The sequence below is a fragment of the Balearica regulorum genome, chromosome 8 (assembly GCF_011004875.1).
Source record: "Balearica regulorum gibbericeps isolate bBalReg1 chromosome 8, bBalReg1.pri, whole genome shotgun sequence".
Lineage (NCBI taxonomy): Eukaryota > Metazoa > Chordata > Aves > Gruiformes > Gruidae > Balearica > Balearica regulorum.
This window is the reverse complement of record NC_046191.1, coordinates 13,740,312-13,761,968: the sequence shown is the minus strand read 5'-3', so window position 1 is coordinate 13,761,968 and position 21,657 is coordinate 13,740,312. Positions and strand designations below refer to the sequence as shown.

The following is a 21,657-nucleotide window of genomic DNA, read 5'->3' as shown; positions in this document are numbered from 1 at the left end:
CACTTTACATTCTCCATTTCATTATTTCTATTACCCCACAAAGGAAGTCTTATTCCAGGACTGGCACTCACTATAGCAGTTTGGTTTGGAAATAATCCTGAAAAAACTCGTGTCCTAAAACCAAGAAAAGAGACAACAGCTTGGCACAGGGAGGGGAATGCGATTAAACCACTCTGGTTAGTACGACAGGCAGGGATCTTGCCAGCGTCACACCACTTGAATCTGCTCTGCCTGCATCGTGCCTGCAAGTCGCGATAGACACCCTTGGGTTGGGGGCTGCTTCATTTATTAAGGCGTCTGGCTGAATCACTTTTTGACTTCTAAGACTAGAAACACCAATATTTGGCATTTTGGTGGATTACTGGCCTACGTGCTGAAAATTTATCAATGCTGTGGACCATTTAATAGAAGCAAAATTGAACAGGTCAACAAAACAAAATCAGTTTAAACTGGACAGCTCAAAAGCTGTTCCATTTCTTTCATGTATATAATAAATTTTGTAGTAGTTGTTTTTTATTGGATTTCAGGGAGTAAATTCAAGTTTTAGATACAGTTATATGAGCAACAGTTGTTTCACTGAATTATTTTATTTAATATACACAACTGCAGTTCATTCAGGCAATAGAAAGTTCACAAATACACTTACTCTCACTTGATTTGACATGTTTAGTTTGACAGCAACCAAAGACTACAAAAGTGAAGTATAATAGTCACTAAGAACCCATTAAAAGTGAGATTATTATTACAACTAAATTACAAGTGATATAAATATTTGATTCTTGTATAATCTTTATGCATCCACCATTTCTGATCCTAGGAGTACAGTTACGGCAGAAGAGGATGGCTTTTAAATTTAGCTTGTTCTTATTAGCATGAGAGAGGCATTCAAAACTATTTAAAAATTTAGAGATTATAAACTAAATTCTGATTTTGATTATGAAAACTGAAGTAGAATTGCATCATGCTACCGCTGCTTTGGTGCAGCTCTGGCATGTGTGTTTTCAAAGATGGTGGACTTGTGAAATTCTTAAGCCGTATGGCTGATTATCAACAGATAAAGAATAACTTTACGCACCGTCTAGCTAAGGGGTACAAACCGTAGGTTCTAACAGACCTGATTCCAGGTCTGTGTTACAAGGGGACAGCTATGTCCCACTGAAACGTATAGCGCTCTCTCCGGAGTTAGGAAGGGCAGTACGTATGCAAGTGCTTTTTGGGAAAAGGTCCAAAGAGACCCAGAGGAGATCAAAAGCCTGTCCACGTGTACCTGCATGCTTCCCTCTTCCTCTTTCTTTCTTCCTTTCTTAACTGTTCCTGAATCAAGTATTTGTTGGTGGTATCTTACAGCAACCAGATACTGTAATTCTTATTTTGGATGGGAAATACATCCATCCAATTTCCAACCCGCTTCTATGGACTTTTGAGAGCTCTATGAGTGCATGGGATTGCTCCTGATTAAAGGGATACATTTGTTTAAGCCAGGTATTATCAGGTTCTTACCCAATTTCTAAATATTTTAGTGTTTCAATTAGACCTTTTTCACTCTTCTGTTTAAAAAATTCCTTCCAGTTTTGACAGAAGATCAACTTTTAAATTATCTGGAAACATTTATAATCTCATGTGCAATGCTGTTGCACTTTCTTCAAGAGGTTTTTATAAACAATATGAAAATCACTCAAATACACATTTACTCCTGTGAAAAAGTGCATTTCTGTTTTTCTGTGATGAACGTTAAGGCATCACTTTCTTCATATAATTTTTTTAGACCAGACAAACCACAGCAGACAGTTTCCTTTGACACATTGCAACCTCCAGGTAGTACATTTGCTGTGGAACATGTCGTTTACTCGGTTACTTCTGTTTCCAGCTATTCCTATTGATTCTGAACCCAAAGAGACACCTTACTGTTCCATTTAACTTCATTCATAGACTTGCAAAAAGCTGCCATAATACAGATACTTTTGAGCAGTATGATCGGGGAAGACATGCATGTTTAAGCTAAGTGAGATGGGTGAAAAGAACTTCACGCTCTGGTATTGAAGGCATACTGTGCAGAGAAAAAAAGCATAGCATGGAGCACGCTGCCAAGGTCAGCAGCTTGAATGGTGGAAACAGGCCAACAGCAGCATTTGGAATTTTGGTTTTATTATACGTAGAATTATACTTTCTTTTTTTTTTAAATAAACTATAACCAATTGGCATTTCACATAAGTCATATGACACATTTTCATCATTTTTATATTTATGAGTACAACAAAGGAGCAAAATATCGGTTTCAGTAAAACCTACGGAACAGGTTTCAAATATAATTGTTTTGGGTTGTGTTTGCAACAAAAGTTGAAATGTTTCTAATCGATGTTTGTTTCAATATGCTAGATTTTAACAACATGCTTCTCAAGTATCTGAATATTTAGAATTACTCTGTAATTACTTACTCTGTATTACTTGACGCAGGATAGATTCTTGTGGGCTGGCTTTGTGCAGCACAGCATACATGAGTGTAGTTTAAAAGCCTAAGCTAACTATGAGACATTGTTTCAGTTTACAGAAATTCAAAGATTATAGATCATCATTATTTGTTACCTCTCGCACAGGAAAAAAGGTTACTGCGAGTTCCCTCACACCTTCTCGCTGTGCTGCGCTCCTATCTAAAGTTCAGGGTTCCATATCCTGAGCCACTGATTTGCACTGCACACAGATGGCCACAATCGCTTAAATTTCCTCTTAAATAGACACCTGACTTCCTACAAGGAAGGGAGGAAGATGGAAATTCTTTTAATTATAAAACACTGTCTTCGGGTTGGTTTCATGATTAACAAATCTCATCATACATCCTTATTTAAAAATATATTTTGAAATGCTACATATGAACTGAGAATGGTATTAGTTTATTTACCACCACCATATAAAGTAGTAAGAGTTTTAGAAAAGGAAAAGTTTTAAATTAATTGATGAAGCTAGCATAGCTTTTCAAATATAAATAATGCTCTAAAACACCTTCATGATGTTTAGATATTTCAAAACAAACTAAAGTAAAAAATGCACACTGGAAGTCATTCCTGCCCAAACAGTGCCTGCGTTTCCTGCATCGCTCTATCATAGTGTAGTACAAATGACTGCTTACACCCGCACAAATGTCATTTCAGGGCAGTGGCAACATGTTCAATTTTGTGAGTGTGATTACTTTATTGCATGTGTCACATGAATCAGAGACTGCATACAGCCCATTCAAAACACCTTCTAGATCTAGACACACAATGATTTGGAGACTCTGTAATGAACATTTTGTACTATAAGCCTTTAAAGGAAACAACTCCGTCAGCTTCACTTACAAATTATTTGTGCAAAAGTACAGTATTTCATAAATAAACTTTACCCAAATATTACAGAAGAAAGCTTTGGGATACATTAAGTATAAATACAGTGACAGCTGAGCTGCAAATTTAATTTAGGTATATACAGTAATATGCTCACCAGTTCTTTTCGCAGACATTTCATACATTTTAACCTCCCTGAGTCCTTTTCCATACTTAGCGACACAATACATTTTCAGATGCTTGCTCATTAACAGCAACAATAGCTTCGGTGTTAGAGAGAAAGGTGGGAAGGAGTATGTCAAAGCGCACTCTATTTCGTTTGTCATGGACTTTAAGCTTACTGTACTTTTGCTTCTAAGAGCCCACTGGTCATGACATGGCCATGACCACTTACGCAAGCACCGACATGTCTTAGTGAATCTGCTCCAAGATAGGCCATTAAAAGTTCAGTGTGTCGGATTAATAATTGCATCAGATCTTCAGCCAAACTCTCCATAGTTGAGTATCTCACCTTTTCAAAATCAAAAATGTCTTTGAGGAAGAAAAGCACTTGATCCTAGTGGGGGGAAGGGAAGGAAAAAATTGTATTCACTTACAAGAAGAAAAAACAAGTATGCAATCCTAGCTATTTCTTTTACGTGTTTCCTAAAACATCCATTTATGTATTCTTTTGGTGCTAAGACAGAAGTGTACTAATAATAGACTTTGCAAAACAGTTCTTGTCTTAAAAAAAATTTAATATGAAAATATTTATTTTCATAGTTTCTTACTGTTTGTCTTAGGAAAATATAAATGTATGCCTATAAGTAAGATCCTCATTTCTTTTAATCTAGAAGGTTTTTTTAAACATTAAGATAAGTGGTAATTAAGAAAAGAAGTTGCAAACCTTGAAGAAGCAGCATAGGTCATAAAGGGAATTTCTAGGCCCCAAAAAGCCCCATGCCAAAACAGGGCTGATATGTTCACATATAGCATAGAAATGTGCAAAAAATCCATCAGGCACCTAGTGATGTAAAAATTGCAGAGAAAAGTTACACAGTAAATTTAATATAAATCTCTATTATATAAAATTAAATGTTCAGAAAACCCTAAAACACCTACTACTTCAGGGCTGTGGTAACTTGAACTCCTTTAAGTTATAATGCAACTGCATCAAAAAAGTGCTACAATTTTTTTAGAAAAGGTTTTTACTTCAGTGGTACTTTGCATTTTAAATATTTTCAGATTAATAGGCATAAGCCCCAAAAGATCTTGAACAACCTACTCTGAACTCCCATATGACAGATCAGATAATTTTATTCAGTTATTCCTGTTTGAGCCCCTATACACTATGTATACCTGAAACTTGCAAAAACGTAAGCAAACTGCACAGTTTTGAATGGAAAAAAGCCTACACCTTACAAGAATCTATCTTTAAGTGTAAAGAAAAACTATAAAATATCGTGAATGTCCATCTTGTTGTTACTTTTACACCATACAGGCACTCATAAAATATAGTATAAAACTTCCATGGTGCTGAACTTTACCCACTTCTGAATGACTCCAGCAGCACTGATGAAACTAGTCCCAAGGAGTAAAGTTACTCACACGTTTACAAAGTTATAAATATTGAGACTTCAGTATTCAAAGGAACTACAGAGGAAGAAGGTTGTGCATTGAAACAGAGATGAAAATAATAGGTTACTATAACACCTATTTTTGAGATATAATCCCTTTATATAAAACTAGTGTAGAAAAGATCTATTTATATAAAATTCCCAACCATATTGACACAGGGATGTCACATCTCAAATCTTAAGACATAATGGTAGCTCAGGACCTTTTACAAAATACCAACTGTCATTGGAAGCAACTTTTTAATGATGAAATTTGTCTTTAACAGTCAGGAGCCACATAAATAGCTATTCTTAGAATCAGAGAAAGGTGTCAGTGCCAACCACGTGAGCAGACATTCCTCACCTGCGGTATGCAAAACCACTTCTAATAGCTATGGATGTCCTGCTGCAAGCCTCAACTCTGCTTTTGGACTGGCTGTTACAGACATCAGGCATTTGCCTCCAAGGTCTAATAAAGGCCTCCAAAGGTAAGGAGTTGCTGGCGCAGAGGAGTTCTACTTCAAAATCTGCAGAGTTCCTTCACCGAGAGGACACGATGCAGAAGGGGACTGAAGGAGGCTGCAACAGAGTTCCTGCCGCTACCGAGGAAGATGGTACTTCAGGTAGGTAAAGGGACAGGACTGAATTTTATTTAGCTGTGGAGATGACGCAGGGAGATGGGGTGGAGAATCTTAGCGCAAGCAGGCCAGATAGGAGATTAATGACCTTGGTCTCCGAAACTCCAAGGTACATGTGTGGGGCTGTAAGTCAGAGAAATTAGTCACCACTGCTGACTGGACCTAAACTAGGTTGAAAATCTTTCAGTTAAGACTTTTGCTAAAAAAACTGGTACTAGGGGCCCATGAGCTAAACTTACACAATTGGCAGCCTCTTGTTCAAATGAAGATGTCTACAGGATTAAGGGTTGATCTGTAATTTATTTTGCCAAAGCTACAGAGCATAACTTCAAATTCTTAGGAGACGATCAGTAACTTTGGGCCACATAACCTGCAAGGCAACTTACCTTCATTTGCTGTCGTTTCTGCTTCAGAACTGACCAACAGCTTGAAGCTACAGCCTAAATGTAAAAAAAAAAACAACAAAAAACACCCCAAACCCTGTGTAACTTCATTATAAGAGAAATTATCTTTCATCTCAAAAGAAGTGATCTGCAGAATACTGTATTTCTGTATTTGGGGGATTTGTATTTTCTTCAGTTTGAGTCTTGTGATAATACGAAGTTTAAAACTATAAAATATCAGCCGATACAACTAATTTTTTTATGCAGTTCATGCTTGTTATTTTCAGATCTTACTTCACAATGTTTTATTTAGTTTAATTCAAATATAATTTGGCATCCTTGATTGATTTTACAGTTACAACAGTTAGCAACATTCACTGGGTTTAACCGAGAACCAGTCTCTTGTATACCAAAGTGTGTGCTCAGACATAAATAACTATTTTAGATATTAAGTGGCATGTGACCACATTGAAATGTCCTTTTTCATTTTAGCAAAAACATTCTTGCAATAGCTTCAGATTCCGCTAAGGAGTTTTGTCCAAATATGGACCTGTGAAATACAATATACTGATATCAGTACTAAGCTTTTTCCCCTCAGAGCTTGTAACTATCCTCATCTGATTCTCCTTCAGTACTGCTAGGTAATTTACTACTCACAATGTTATCACATATCTACAAAAATAAATATATGCATGTTACCTTTTGATTTTTCTCTAGAGAGAATATTTCAATTGAAAGACAAAAAGGAAAGGAAACTAGCAGTTCATAGATATAAATGGATGAAAAATGACAGCAGTACCTCTGCCAGCTGACCATGGCAGTAGCCTGTACGTCTGTAACAGAGGGATGAGATCTATTTGACAAATTAACAGGCACAACTGAAAAAGCGTGAAATGTTATCAGCATTTGAATGCCTGCATTGTATTCATTTGCATTTGTTTGCTCGCAACTTTGTGCCTAATTGCTAAATCTCTGGCATAGGAAACAAAACCTGTATCTAGTATCTACGATGTGGCTAACAGAAACTTCCATGCTAAAATTCTACTTCCTCAGAGAAAACTCATATTTGCAGGACAAGTATTTTCTCCAATACATACAATCATTCTACATATTTTGGACCCACACCTTTAGCTTTTAAATTGCTATGTGAAAAGCCTGATCATTTTTTCTGAGGAACATTTCAGGTACATACTCATTTATACTGGAAGCTGAATTAGACTTTACAGTGAAGGACAGTGTAGTTTCTTTGCTTCAAAATTAATGCTATTATCCCGCTGTTGTTGGATTTATTCTTGTTATTACATTGTGCTTTAAGAATATAAAGCACAGATTGACGGAAGAACAGTTTCAGCATGTACAGAACTGTTATATCAGAATGCTCACACCTATGTTGTATTTATCATACCATCTACTTAGTGTAACATACTACAGAATAGCAATTATGAAAATTACACGTAAATACTTACTGTTTCTTTAAAAGAGGAATTCAGCCAGCGGTTATTTACTACATTCTGTATAGAAATTGGTGGATTTTCTAAATCTTCAAATGAATCCATTAATATGAAGTCCAGAACAACATCATAAAAATTCACGTTTTTCACCTGTATTAAATCAGAACATGGTCTAAGTAACTTAGTTTCTCTTTCAGCAGTGGAATTTGACATGCACTGTATTCTAACTCTGTATTAACATACAGATTTATAATTGTTTTTAATGAATATTAAAGATATGTTGTCAGTAAAGGAGAAGTTAAAAAAAAATACATGCTTTCTGGTACTGAACTGCAGTTGTGGATGCCAGTTCTCTAAATCAGCAATATAAACAAAAAAGAGTTGCTTTTCCCACAATTTGCCTTTCTCACAATTCTAACTGTAAAAAAATTTATTTTTAGATGCTACAGTTTGCATAATTAAGGGTAAAAGCACTTTTCAGAAATTCAGACTTACTCCTCTAGCAGCAAGTTCCATTTCAGTATTATCCCAGTGATCTGTTTGTTCCAAAAAATATATCATTTCATCAAAGACATCTTCAAATTTCTTTGGATTCTGTAAAGTAAAAGCAATGAGTATCAAGCAAACTTAACAAGAGAAATGGTCTATTTACACTGACAAATGAATTCTGATAGAACTAACATTAACAGTAAAACATTAATTAAAAAAGGCATTTTACCTTTCGTGCTCTCACAATTAAAGCAGACAAAATTTTTCTTCCAGTTTCAGCAAGAAATATTCTGTTTGATGTTTCTGAAAGAATTATCTAGAAAAGGTTTCAGAAAATATAGACACATTCATTCGCAGTTTATACTGTGACCTTAAACACTTCAATTGAACTTAACAGAATTATAACCACTAGTATAGTAGGCAAGTTCCTAATAAGCCTTGCGTGCAAAGGTTCCAAAGCTAATCACAAAACTGGGGCTCCTCTGCAAATATGTCCCATTTTAGAAGTATAGAAATGGAAAAGCAACAAGACAATATTTAATTACAGAATTAAATTATAAGAATGCTTGCACGAGTAGTGCATTAATAGTTTCAATGCCGTGTACCTTAGGCTTAACAAGAGAAACAGACAAATCACTTATTATTTACCTGAAAAGCTTGTCGAATACAATGAAGCTTAGCAAGGAAGTCACTGTCTCCTAGACATTCAAACATTTCAGTCCTATATAAAATAGGAAAGTTTTTAAAGACCATTACAAAAGAAGCACAAGAAAATTCAACTAAGTCTACTTTCTAGAAAAAAATACCTAGTACAAGTAACTTCTAAAAAATGAGTTCTATAGAGAGCATTTAACTTTAACTCTTGCTTTTCTTGGAAATAAGTAGGCATAAATCAATACCTTAACACTCGTGAATAAATTTTGCCTTCTTCTGCTAAGTGCATAGCTTCCTCATACAATGGGCAATGGCAAAGGGAATCTAGACCATACGTGTTACGAGTCTCTCTGTGCTCTGTAAGCTGAAAAAAAAATTGGTTTGAAGTTCATGAAAGAGCTTGCTAAAGTAATTTTTGTAAAGATAAAATATATTGAAGAAGTTTCCCCAATATTCTGTTGAAAGATGTATCTTTTTCTGCATCTGCTTAAAGCAAAGGGGCAACACTCAACTAGTAAACAGAAGAGAAACACCACGCTATTAACAAGACTGTTGCTTAATAACTTTTAAAATCTGAAAGCTACAGTTTCAGGTTTCAAGTTTCAAAAGTTTAATTAATAAAATGGAGGCAGTTTAGTTTTGTTTTTATTTTGCCTAGTTAAATCTAATGGGTCACAAAGCTATTAAAAAAAAAAAAGTCAGGACACAAAGTACAGAATGATTGCATCATGCAAATCTTTAGGAAGCTGGAAATAGTAACATCCTCCCACCCCTGTTTTTGTTTCCCTGGTAAATATGTCTGCTAGTTACCAAAGCATATTGTATGAAGCATGAGCATCCAGCATTTTACTACAGGCTCCCAAAAAGGTTTTCAATTCTGTAGTTATCATGTAAGTTAATGTGAACTCATAAACATTTTTAGAGAAAAAAAAAAAAAAAGATTAAAAAATTAAAGCACATAAATAATAGAGAGAACTCCTGTTTATAGGATATCGTATTTAATCCACAAAACAATAGCTAGCTACAATTTCCACTACAAACATTACATCATATTATTAATGATCCAAAAAAAATTAGAGGTTCACACATCCTTCAGTTTAGTTAATGACCAGAAAATGAATTCTAACTTTTTTTTAATTCAATTTTGTTTTGTTTTAATATATCCTGCATGGGGAAACAAATCTGTGCTTCTAGGCTATAAAAACAGAGCCTAGAAACATCTTTAAAAAATAATTCTCACAGTAATTGAACTATATAAAAATAGTTACCCTATGTCTTAGAAAGATTAAAAAAAATCAGATTGAAATATAACTTTATGTTAAAATTCCACTAAAATTTTCAAACAAATATATGCTGAGAAGTTTTTCCTATCACTGAGGACGTGCTGGCATGAGACTTCATAAAGACACTAACAAGTATGCTTCCAGCATGTCTTCTCCACAGATTTTAGTTGAGCTAATTACAACAACAGTTTGGCCAAGTAAGCTTGCCTGCTAAAGGGAAGAATAGAAGCACATGCCAATACCTATTTTTGTCCATGAAAACATTTAAGCACATGAGTAAGTTACAGAGATTTCAGTACAGAGTTGGTGTTCTGACACACATCACACATTGTTAGATGGTATATATTTGCTGGAACTTACACTGATGTTTTGAATTGCTCGTACCAGTATCCTTTTACTGTAAGCAAATACATACAATTCCTTTCATAAAATTGTCAGGTTCCATTTTAAACTGATTTGTAGGGTAAAAAAAAAAAAAAATCTGTATTCCTATACAGATTTCTATAGAGTTCTCAAATTGAGACTCAAGTAATGAGACGATAGCTAGGGAATAAGTGAAGGAATAAAAGTTTTAAGGTCAGCAAAATGTTATATTTAAATGAGTAATGTACACTTTCAGAATTCACCTAGCTTGAAAGTATTTCCATTTTAAAAGCATGTAAGTGTTCATCAGTTGTTTTGTTTCGAAGAACAGAGTAGAATAAGCTGATTTCCTAAAAAAAGATTTACAGCTATTAAGACCAAAGATTTTATTCCAATTTAACAATATTAATCATATTAATCATAGCACCAAATTGTGTTTTGGATTCGCTAATTCAGAAAGCCCACCTGAACATTTATGTTCTTATTAAACAAAGGAAGCCACACAGCTTTTAATTGAAAATACATAGGAAGGAATCATTTAACCAACCGGAAGAAACAGGAATGTACTGACTTCTTTCTGTATATAGAAACACACACACACTCATATATACACAGGTATATATAGTGTAGTAGTTAGAACAGGTATAAACAAGAACAAGTGAAAAAATCTTTACTTCAGAATTTGTTTTTCTACATCATGGTCAAGAAAGTAATAATTGTAGAACAATAGATACATATTTTCCAAAATAAAGACCAAACTAGAACACAAATAAGTATACTAATTTATTTCTTACCTAATCCAGCTATTATTGAAGCCATAAAACATTCCATTTACTTTATTTCATTTGCAAAGTGTGAGAAGAAATAGGTTGTGAAAACACAAGCACTTTGTAAACAGCTGCCCCTCTCTTAGAGGTTATAATTTCTGTGGTAAAAGGGATTATATTAGATTTCTCTAGTGAACTTCAGGCAAATCACCTTCTTCAGATGTTTAGGCAAACTGAGTGACTGTGACTGAATTAGGACTAGTGTGATTTCTACAGACAGATGCAGGTAATCTCTATAAGCTGCCAGGCAGCCTGAGATGATAACGTCTGTAGCACATGAAGATGCCTGATCATAGCCTTTGTGGTTACAGATTAGCATAGATTCTGATACCTGGGAGTTGGGCGAGGCTCTTGATTATAATTAGCTTTTTTTTTTTTTTTTAAATTCCTCTCATGCCAGCAGATGAAATAAAATAGCTGTATTACTGTCGTAATGTGTATTATTGAGCTCAAATGAAGCAAGCAGTTAAATCAACCAGCTACTAAGCAGGAGAGAAGTATAAAACTATTCTTCCGCTGAGAAGATGGTTTTGATTACAGACTGAAGTTAGTCCCAACCAATCACGTTTGCAAAGGGAGTGCAAATTCCTCTATCACTGATTTCTCTTCACATGCAAAAAGAGAAGAGAGAAAAAACAAAACAAACCGAAAACCAGAAAATAAAATGGCCTCTAGGTTTAACTAAAAAAAGGTGATTTCCAGACAAGCTCTGAAGCTGCATCGTAATGGTCCTGGAGTCATCATGGATTTTCTTTTGATGATTCAAAATAAAATTAGTTGAAGATGCTCCAAACACCCATCCACATTTCTAACATAGCAGAGTTCAGCTATTAGAAGAACGGACAAATCATATACAATGTTTAACAACATGCAGAGCATACAACATTTTCTATCTAAGAACTTCGCAAGCTGACATCAAAGGGAAAATTAACTCTTTCTTGTAAAAGTCTCCAAAGACTTGTTACCTTTGTGAAAAAAGGTGGAGAGAAAGGTTAGTTTTAAACAAGACGTCTCACCGTAACTACCTTATAGGAATTCGCATGCATTTGTGATGTATATTCATGTACCTGCTTTTTACCCCACAGTGTACCCCTATGCACCAAGTAACTTTCCTCGACAGTGGTTCAGTATTTATCAGAAGTTAGCAGAAAGCCCCAGTATCCCACATCGTGTCATCACAGGTAAGTTGGACTCTTGTAAGCTCCTTGAGTCCTTTCTTGCCACTCTGTAGTGAACACTTCTTTGCACAGGCACTGCCATTTTGAAACTCTTAACACACCACTAAGGATGAAAAAGTGCTCCATGCACAGCTACCAAAAGTGCTGGTAGTTGTAACATAGAGGTTGTGACGGTGGACCTGATGTGGCAGCCTCTAAATGCCTGCTATTTCCTCAGTGCCATGTGGGGTTACATGAAGAAGAATATGAAAATGCAGACAAGAAGAGATGGAAAGACGAACCGCCCAATAGCAGCAATCTAATCTTGTAATGCTTTATTTCTGTCCATTCAAGGCTCAAGAAGGAGATAGTAGCTGTTGGTGGCCACTGCACAGGACATTTATAATGACCTGCAGTGGATACCTATCTCCACTCTGTTGAAATAATACGTACATCTTCAAAACCCCAAAGCTTGTAGTGATAACTTGTGTCTCTACGCAGTGCTGCAAAGCAGCCTCTGAAGATTACAATGTGGAGTCGTTTTGTTCTGATGCTAATCACTTTTCTATGGACGGTTCAGCTTTAAGGCTGCATCTGCTAATAAAGAGATGCTGACACCATTGTGGTAAAGCATCAAACCTCTGGAACTTGCAATAATTTTTAAGCCTGGGATTCCCTGACTGCTCTAGTCTAATGAACAGACTCAGTACACTTATTTGCCACCCACAAGTTGTTTCTTAATAAATAGAAAAAATTCTCAGCTGTGCATCAAGACCTTGTTGACTACCAAAATAACAACCTACATGAATGTAACAAAAATAAACAATGCCAGACCTTTTAGGAATTCTTGCTCGCTCCCCCCTAATAAAAAGGTCAATTTACTGACACAGTCAGCATTCCTTACATTCCAAGAAACTATGCTTGTCCTATACGAAAAAAGCTGATCATGATCTCTTTCTCTGGGTATCTTTATCTTTTAAAATTTTGTTGGTTTGTTTTGTTGGTTTGTTTTTTTTTTAACATAAGTAGCTGCAGAATGAGTGTGAACCATTTGAGATGGTACTTTAATAAACTGAAATGATAAAGTGGTACATTTTTCCTAATACCTGGAAGAAAACAGGAAGGAATTTCAGGTATTTTCAGGAACTCCTAACTTTTATATATTACTTTGAGGAAACTTGTATATTATTTCTTTGAGGAAAAGACATTTAGAACATGATTTTATCTGAATTATTGCTGCAACTTTATTGATTTTAAGCATGATGAAGAATGTGAATTTACTACATTGTGTGTATCAGTGGTAGTACTACTCCTTGCCAGGCAGAATAATCCTAGGCTATGTGCTGTGTCCGGTACATAGGTTTTTGCCTACATAACAACTACATGGAGGTATTATGGTACAAAAATTAGTTCAGTGCTAGTATATGGGATTTGTTACAAATGTTACATATATTTCCTAAGAATTAAAACCTGTATAATACGAGCAGTCAGCATATAGGAACACACTGGCTTAGATGAAAGTCCTCCTTGTCCTAGAAGTGAAAACATTTAATATACTATGCAAATACCATATGTAGCTAAGGTTTCTGTTAGAGGACAAGGATCAACTCCAGATTTTTTTTATTTTACTATTATTTTTTAAAGCTTTTAGAACACCATTTAATGACTTGTTGGCCTGAGTTTTCCTATTCATAGCCATAGAGTAAACAACCACAGTTGTCCTTGGAGGTAATCAAAGAAATCTGGTTCCCGTTGACCACTCTTCATTGCCATATGGAAAACTTTTCCCCACAATGGAATCTTTTTAACTGGGGCTACATCTATTAGGATGCAGAGGAAAAATAATGAGGAAAAAACCCAATCAACCCAACACAAATGAAGCATGAAGTTAGAGGAATTTGTTAGAAAGGACATAGGAAGGGGAGATGTTTCTCAGAGTAGAACAGAACTTTTCTGTTGCCTACACCACCACCGACATTTCTTGGGTGGTGGAAAGCTTCTGATGATGATATAAATAGACAAGCTTGATTACTGGATAACGTGTTTCACTGGTCACCATGAAATCTTTTGAGATTGCCCAAAGTTGTAAGCAGTAGTTAGTGGCACTTCAGGTACAGGTTCTTCAAAGAAATAGTATTACTGTTAACAGAATGAAGGACTTTAGGGATGAATTTTTTCCTCTCTTTCTCCACATGTTTTAAGACTATAAACAAGAGGCACCTCCATACCCCATTAAAGTTGTTAGAATAGGGAGCTCCTTACAATTTGCTACCCAGGGCATGCAGACTGCAGGACTGCTGTACTACATATGCACGTCAAATTGGACAGATGATGTGAACATGGAGGAAGTGACCAGGATGAGAACAGTAAGGCCTGAGAAGATCAGATTAGTGATTATGGTCACACTTCTGAAGGTAGTCAGAATACAGGAGGACATGTCTCTGATTTTTGTGATGAAACAGGAAAAAAACCAAACCAAACACCTCACTTATAAATGCCATAGGAACATACCTTCCTATTACTTGCCAATGTTATTCCCTCTGGTATTCTCTATTTCAGGAATGGAATAAGACATCTATTTGGAAACCAGGAAAAAGGTAACCCTACTTTTCAGTGACAAGGCTCTTTTTGAGCACTTTCTGAACCTAAAATTCAATTTCAGTCACATTGAAGGTTTTGGTGCCATATACAGATAATTATAGGCATACAGAAACTGGTGTTCTTACCCTGTTATCAAAGCCTTCTCCTTCCTGCACTGTTTTGGTTTAATAGATTTGAACTGAGAAAGAGACAACCTTAGTAAAGAAATTACTGATTAAAAAAAAAAAGAAAAAAAAAAGGCAGCTAAGACTTTATTCACAAGACTAAAAAAAAAATCTCCTAAGCTTTGGACTGAGTTAGCGTTTTAATAAAGAAAGTAAAGTTTATTTGATAATAGAACTACAGATTCAGTTCTAGTCAAGATATGAAAATAAGACATGATAAATGCATGTCCACTGACAACAGAGAGGCAGCAAGGAAGCTCACTGTCAGGGACAGCAGGAATGAGCTTCTATTGGAAAGATGGAAAAGAAGCCAAGAGAGGGCGGAGGCCTTTACTGGCACACTCACTGCTGTATTCTTGCCAAAGGTGGTAGCTATTTTGATCAAACAGTAAGCGAGATAGCAAGAATATGAAAAGGATATTAAACCTCATAAACACAAGATGATGGTAGAAGGTCTTAAATAGGGAAGAAAATACCATTATTTAATCACAGTATATAGTATCAATAACTTAATTATGGCAAATGGTTGGGCTTACCATCCCTTCTGCAGTGCTTCTGAGAGCCTACATGTGTTCAGGAATGGAACTCTGTTTGGGCTTGGGGATGGCAACTGTCTGTCTAAATCATCTTTATAAGGATTCAGGCACCTGTGTATTGTAGGTGTCCAGACTGGCACAATTCTGTATGAGAAGTCATCATGTGTATGATCCTCAGCATCCTCTTGATTATCAGCCACAGCCAAGATGAAGTTTTGGCATACCCTACTGCTTTCCTGCAGAGCTCATCAAAAGGGCACGTGATTTAAGCTCTGCCAACTGTCCCAGTTCGTACAGTTCTTTTCTTGAAAGCCATTTTCCTATGTTTTGTCCTAATATAAGACAGCACAACATTCTTGTTGCCTCCTAAGCAGTATCCCTATCAATTTCCATCAGAACATCTATGTCTTGTTTTAGATTCTCTGTATCTTTGTTGTTATCTCTCCTGAAGGCAGTGAACTAAATTTGACTTGACTGTGTCAGCACTGAAACATGGAAATAGCTTCTAGTCTCTAAAACCAGAGTCACACAAAATGCTTAGTCCTGCTCCTTGGGACAGGATGCAAGGTAGAAGGAAGATGAGTAACTGTCAACATACGGCTCGTAGTATGATGTGACCACAAAAAATGCTGCTACTTTGTAATTTCCCAGAAGGTAAAATTACGAATGATTGCAGTTGGGCAAAAGTCACACAACACTTATACGAATTTCAGATTTTAAAACTTTGCTAAACATTTCTATTAGCACACAGAATTTAGGATAGTTACTAAAATTATAACTGCAATCAGGGAGCCATAGGACAAAAGAAAACTGCCTATTTGCCCATTAGCTGAGACAAATCCAAAGTTGGAAAAGCCTCAAACCTCTTAGCCTGAAATATTCCACTTTTCTGCAAGTACAAGAATAACACAATGAAAGAAGCAGATAAGCAAGAAGAGGCTACCTGGCATCATGATGTCTAGAACAAAAAGTCATGGCAAAAAAAATGTCAATTCTAATCCAGTTATATCAAAGTGATCACTCTACTAATAGCTGAACACTGAAAAGTAGTTATTACTCCTTCTCATTGCCATAGTTATTTGCAGTACTAATTTAAAGCATTTCCCCCTCCAGAGGATGGACAAAACTTTACATTAAGGTAACACTATATTCCTAAGAGAACCAATTCACAGCTTTATCTTACTTGCACCACAGAATGGTGCCCCAACAGCTACTACTAGAGAGCTAACTGGTCCTGTACTTTAAGCCTAGTGGCTCATATTTAATCCAGAATTTTCATGGTGTTCCGATTTGAACACCAAACTTCAAGTTGTTTATGGCTTTGTTAATCTTCAGGACTCCTATCAGCTGAGAATTTTAACAGATTCTTCAATAAAATCTGAGAAAGGAGATCAGAGATCTTGTTCTATTGGCAAAGGTTAGAACAACTGGAAAGGAAGAGAAAATCTTCATAATTTTGTTCTGGAAGAAGGAGTTGACAGAAGTGGCTGCAAGGTATCAAAATGAGGAGAACATTTTCAGGATATATAAAGACAACTCTGTTGCCAATTCTGACTCAAATATTTCTTTAGACAATCACCACTGAGGTGCATACATTCTGGGGTTTTGTTTGTGCTTTTTTGTTTTGGTTTGTGGGGTTTTTTAAGCCAAGAAAGATAAATGAGCATAATGGATTGTTCCCATCTTCACGTATTGCAAAAGCACAGTATAAAGTGTACAAACCATAATGTTTTACAGCTTCTGTCAAGAGGTGATAGAGTTGAAGCAAGCTTGAATTGTGGTCTTGTCCAAATTACAGAAAAGAGTAACCAGTCTCTATAGACACAGTCTTAGTTAGGAATGAACGCTAGGCATGCCATCACAACTTAATATGAATTACTAAATCAAGACAATCACAGTTTAATGTGAATTACTAAATCAAGGCAATTGTATAATGGAAAAACAAACCACACAATCGACAGTCAAAAGATAATTGCAAAGAACATGTATGCAATTCTCTTTTTACAACTGAGTTTAGTAGCTTAGTTGTAGTGCATACATGATAGCAATATCTAACACTGAATGTATCTATTGAGATCAATTGCCTTTCCTGTAATTTGGAGAAGAGTGCTTCAGCTCCTGAGAGACTATAAAAGGAGATATTCCTCGTTCAAATAAGTGTGTCGCTGTGTATAAAATTCTTTCAAATACTTCAAGGGAGCTGTAGCAGATTTCAGGTAATAGGCAATGCCCTGTTATCCAAAATTATTTCCTTTGTGGTCTTATCCAAGAAGATTAGGGAAAGTTAGATGAAGTACATTATATTATGCATGGAACATACTAAAATAGATATCATCAATTTCTAATAATTTCCTCTCCAAAAAAAGACACAGCCTTCTTCATACATCTTTCTATTATGGTAAGGGAATAGGAAAAAACAGATAATAGAAAAATGCAATTTATGGTGAAAAGAACTACTATAGCCTCAATTGATTGTGCTTCTTCACTCATGAAAATCAGATAAGTTTTTCAAAAGCAACTTCTTTTTAGGAGGAGTTGGGGAAACATTCTGCCAGTGCACAGAAAAAAAAACCCAAAACCAAATTGATCCCAACTTCGTTACTTGAACTACTAAGAAGCTGGTTACAACTAAGGAAGGAAAGTTTCATTTTGTCCCTGTAAGAGAAACAGACTTTGCTTACAATAATCAGCAAAAAATTAAAATTCTTCTGTTCACTGTTCAAATAGATCAATGAATCTTTAAAGAAGCAATCTTAAAGAGTCTTACCTCAGCTGTGGAAACAAAGGAGTCTGTTGATGCAATGCTTAATGTATCTCGAAGGCAGAAATCATCTGTATTATCCTTTACGGTAACGTCTGTATGTTTATCTTTAAAAAAAACCACAAACAAAACACAAAACTGGTTATCAGAGCATCAGAAAATTCCATTTAAGTCTGGAAAGTGTGTTTCATGTATACTTTAATGTAGTACTTCATTTCGAAGGCACAACATTGTACTATGAGAGTAAAGCCTCCTATGACCTGCTAACATACATAAAGTGACTGTATTTTTCTGTCTTTAAAGTGGATTTGCAAATATCATCTGCAATGCAGAGAAGAAAATTTCCCCAGGAGTTTTGCCTTTTATTTGATAGACTTCTAAAGATCTCTCTAAAGATATCACTTTGCTATATTGATCTAAATCCTGTTAAATTTTTAACTTGGCTGTGTTATACAACAAATGGTCAATGTTTTAGTAACCAAGAAATACTGTTGTAAATAAAAGTTATTTAAAAAAACCAGATTTCAGCTTCACTTGAATTTATTTCATTTTCTGCTTCTCATGTCTTTTGTCACTTGCTGCTTCTTCAGGAGAGCAAATTAAGTTTTTAACCTTCTCTGTATCCTCCTTCTCCAACAAGCTTTTCCATTGAAGCAACACATCCAGAAGCATTTCCTATAGTACTAGAATTCTTAATGCTTTTAAAAAAACCCAATATTTTATGTTTAAAATCACCTCCAATACAGTTTCTCTCAGTTTTCCTTTATTTTATTCTCCAATTTTAACTGTTGCACATTATTACTAGCATACACGGTTTTGTTTTCACTGTACAGAGACACTTTCATGGGATTAAAATCATAAGTCAGTAAATCAGACTTTGGCTTGATCTGCCTCATACTACATTCTCAGTAGAGCGAAGGCATTTATTTTGGGTTACTTACCTTCAGACATTACCATGTTGCTAAAAGTCTGTTTTATTTCCAACAGTCAGCAGCAACCAGCTACCCCATGTCATCCAGATCCGTTGCTACGGCAATACTTCTTAAAAAACACCATTACATAGCAAAGTGGCCAAATGCCAATATACTGGAATGGTTTACTCATCAATTGAAATGCTACAAATCCACATAACTATTATTTCGGTGGTTGTTATGGTTTTATTAGTTACGGACTTGGAATGACAGCTCAAAAATTGCACATAACAAGAAATATCTGTCTTTGAGACTAATCACTGAGGGAAAAAATTATTAAAAGTTTGGACTAAGATTTTACTAGATTGAGTTAGGCAGATTCCAACTTGTAATCACAACTTCACCAATATTCATATGAAACTCTGACTTTTTCAGATCATTCTTAATAGTTTGTTCTTTTTTCTGACCTCTTAAAACCAAGAGAAAAAGTACAGCACCATCCAAGTTGGTTGAGAAACAATCACATACTGGAATTTGAAGAGCTGGAACAGAAAACCAAACTGTGGTTTGTAAAGCATTCGCTTGAGGTCTGGTCAGAGCAGATGGGTAACATGATGTTTCCTTCTTATTTCTAGCTCATAATTTGCATTAAACCCCCTCTAATATTACATTAAATGATTTTCTAATAAACTTCTTTCACATAAGCAGTTGCTGAAACTGCAATAATACTGTTAAACATAGGGTAGTACAGGGACGTATAGCCTGGTTGCAGATTTTTCCACTGAACCTCTCCTTTTGGCTAAGTTGCTTTCCATAATAAATATGCAATTAAAACAAAAGTTTCTACATCTCACAGCTAAAAAAGCCCTCCAGCACCTGGTTCAAGTGCAATCCAAAGAAATACTCTTTTCTTGATCCTCCCAGTCTGCAGGCAACTTGCAACACTTCATGAGAAATAAACAGCTGTATTTGTAAGTAGCAATGCAAATTACAAACTCCTAGGATAGTAAAGCCTGGACCATACTGATAAAGATCTTACTGATGGCTTTAATGGAGATGTTAAGGTAAGGACTCAACTCTTCAACCCAAGAATATCTCCACCACCCTCACAGGGAAGTCCCCACTATACCATGGCCTGAAGCCTCAAAGCCTCTGGATATTGTCTGGTAATTACTGTGCTGTTGTTGTTTCATATGAGTTTATAGCTTGATGATAACAACATATCCCCAAACTGACACTGAAGTATTTAACACTGGGCTATGTGATTGATTACATATAAATGGAAATCATGCTATTTAACTAAAATTTATTCTGCATATATGTAAAAAAATAATTGGAGTAAATGAACAAACCACAGACTTTCCAGCCCAGCATACCACAGAATCAGAGGTTCTTCTGTAGAGTTTGTATCCAGCCTACTACAAATTACATGAAGCTCTACAGATAGTGAGATTTTTGAATACATCTATATTTGCTAAGTCATAATTCCAAGTTTTCTAATATGGGCCTAAAACTGTCACCTAGATAGTGTGTTTTTAACATGTTAGTTGACTATGGAATATCTATGTTTTCACTCAAAGAAAATTCTCATTGCTACAAAAAAGGAACAAAATTTGCATGTTATGACAAAAAAAAAAGATTGAAAAAAGGTTGGTAATGCTGAGTGAAATAATATCCTTGGCAAGTGATATGTGCATACAAAGCACAGCCTCCCCAAAGAAAACAAAACATCCTTGTCAGCTATTTCTGACTTTCTGGCCACCACCACCCTAACACCCTAAAATATCCTTAGCCAAGCAGGTGCTTAGCAATACCCATGCTGTGCAAAGAGCACGTTATTATGAAAACGTTAGGGTGAAAATTCAGTTACAGCTGGAGTACATACCATACAAGAACCAGGAGAACATTCTTAGACACAAGAACATGAAAAAAAAAGACAGCAGCACAATCAGACTCCTGGAATGAACAGCTGCAAGAAGAACTCACCCACCAGCGGCTGCAACTGCTCATACAGTCATACCCTAGTTCTCATGTAGTCTAATACCTTCAGGAAAGGAATACTAGTGAGTATGTGAGCTTCAAATGTACTGTACTTAGTTGAGAAGCCAGGGAGTTATTTTGGGTTCATTTATATTTGTAGAGAGGATGAAGTAGAGTTTCAGACACGATACTGACCATGGTAATTGCCATCAAGACTCGTGGTTGTAGCACCTTAGAATGCATACATGATTCTAAAGTTAGACTAAGGGTATTAAAAATGCTAAGAATATAGAGTATTGCTAAAGCTTGTGTAATTAATCTTAGCTTCCTAAGATTTTGCAAACGATTATCTATTTGAAATTAAGCAGGCTAAACACCACTCAGACCAGAACAAAACTACTTTCACATCTATTCACAGAGTACTAATCTAGAATATTTATTTGTCTTTGCTCTGGTAGGTTCGTCTGGTAAGAGAGACCACAAAACCAACGCTGTAAACGCTCAGAGCAAAATCTGACCTTAGAGATGGAACTGCACACAAATTAAC

General features: G+C 35.7%; 1 protein-coding gene across 3 annotated transcripts in view; it reads right to left on the bottom strand.

The window, feature by feature from the left end:
- Positions 1–568: 568 nt before the first annotated feature.
- Positions 569–21,657, bottom strand: part of MIGA1 (mitoguardin 1) — a 42,274-nt gene continuing 21,185 nt past the window's right edge. For 2 of the 3 annotated variants that reach the window (XM_075759733.1, XM_075759734.1), the window contains exons 8-16: positions 18,226–18,326; positions 8,773–8,891; positions 8,522–8,594; positions 8,103–8,189; positions 7,880–7,978; positions 7,400–7,534; positions 5,937–5,990; positions 4,204–4,320; positions 569–3,873 (exon numbers count right to left, since the gene is read on the bottom strand). In XM_075759733.1, the coding sequence (XP_075615848.1) occupies positions 3,655–3,873; positions 4,204–4,320; positions 5,937–5,990; positions 7,400–7,534; positions 7,880–7,978; positions 8,103–8,189; positions 8,522–8,594; positions 8,773–8,891; positions 18,226–18,326 (1,004 nt within the window). In that variant the 3' untranslated portion in view covers positions 569–3,654. The remainder of the gene's footprint in view (positions 3,874–4,203; positions 4,321–5,936; positions 5,991–7,399; positions 7,535–7,879; positions 7,979–8,102; positions 8,190–8,521; positions 8,595–8,772; positions 8,892–18,225; positions 18,327–21,657) is intronic. The other variant, XM_075759735.1, reaches the window with a different exon arrangement.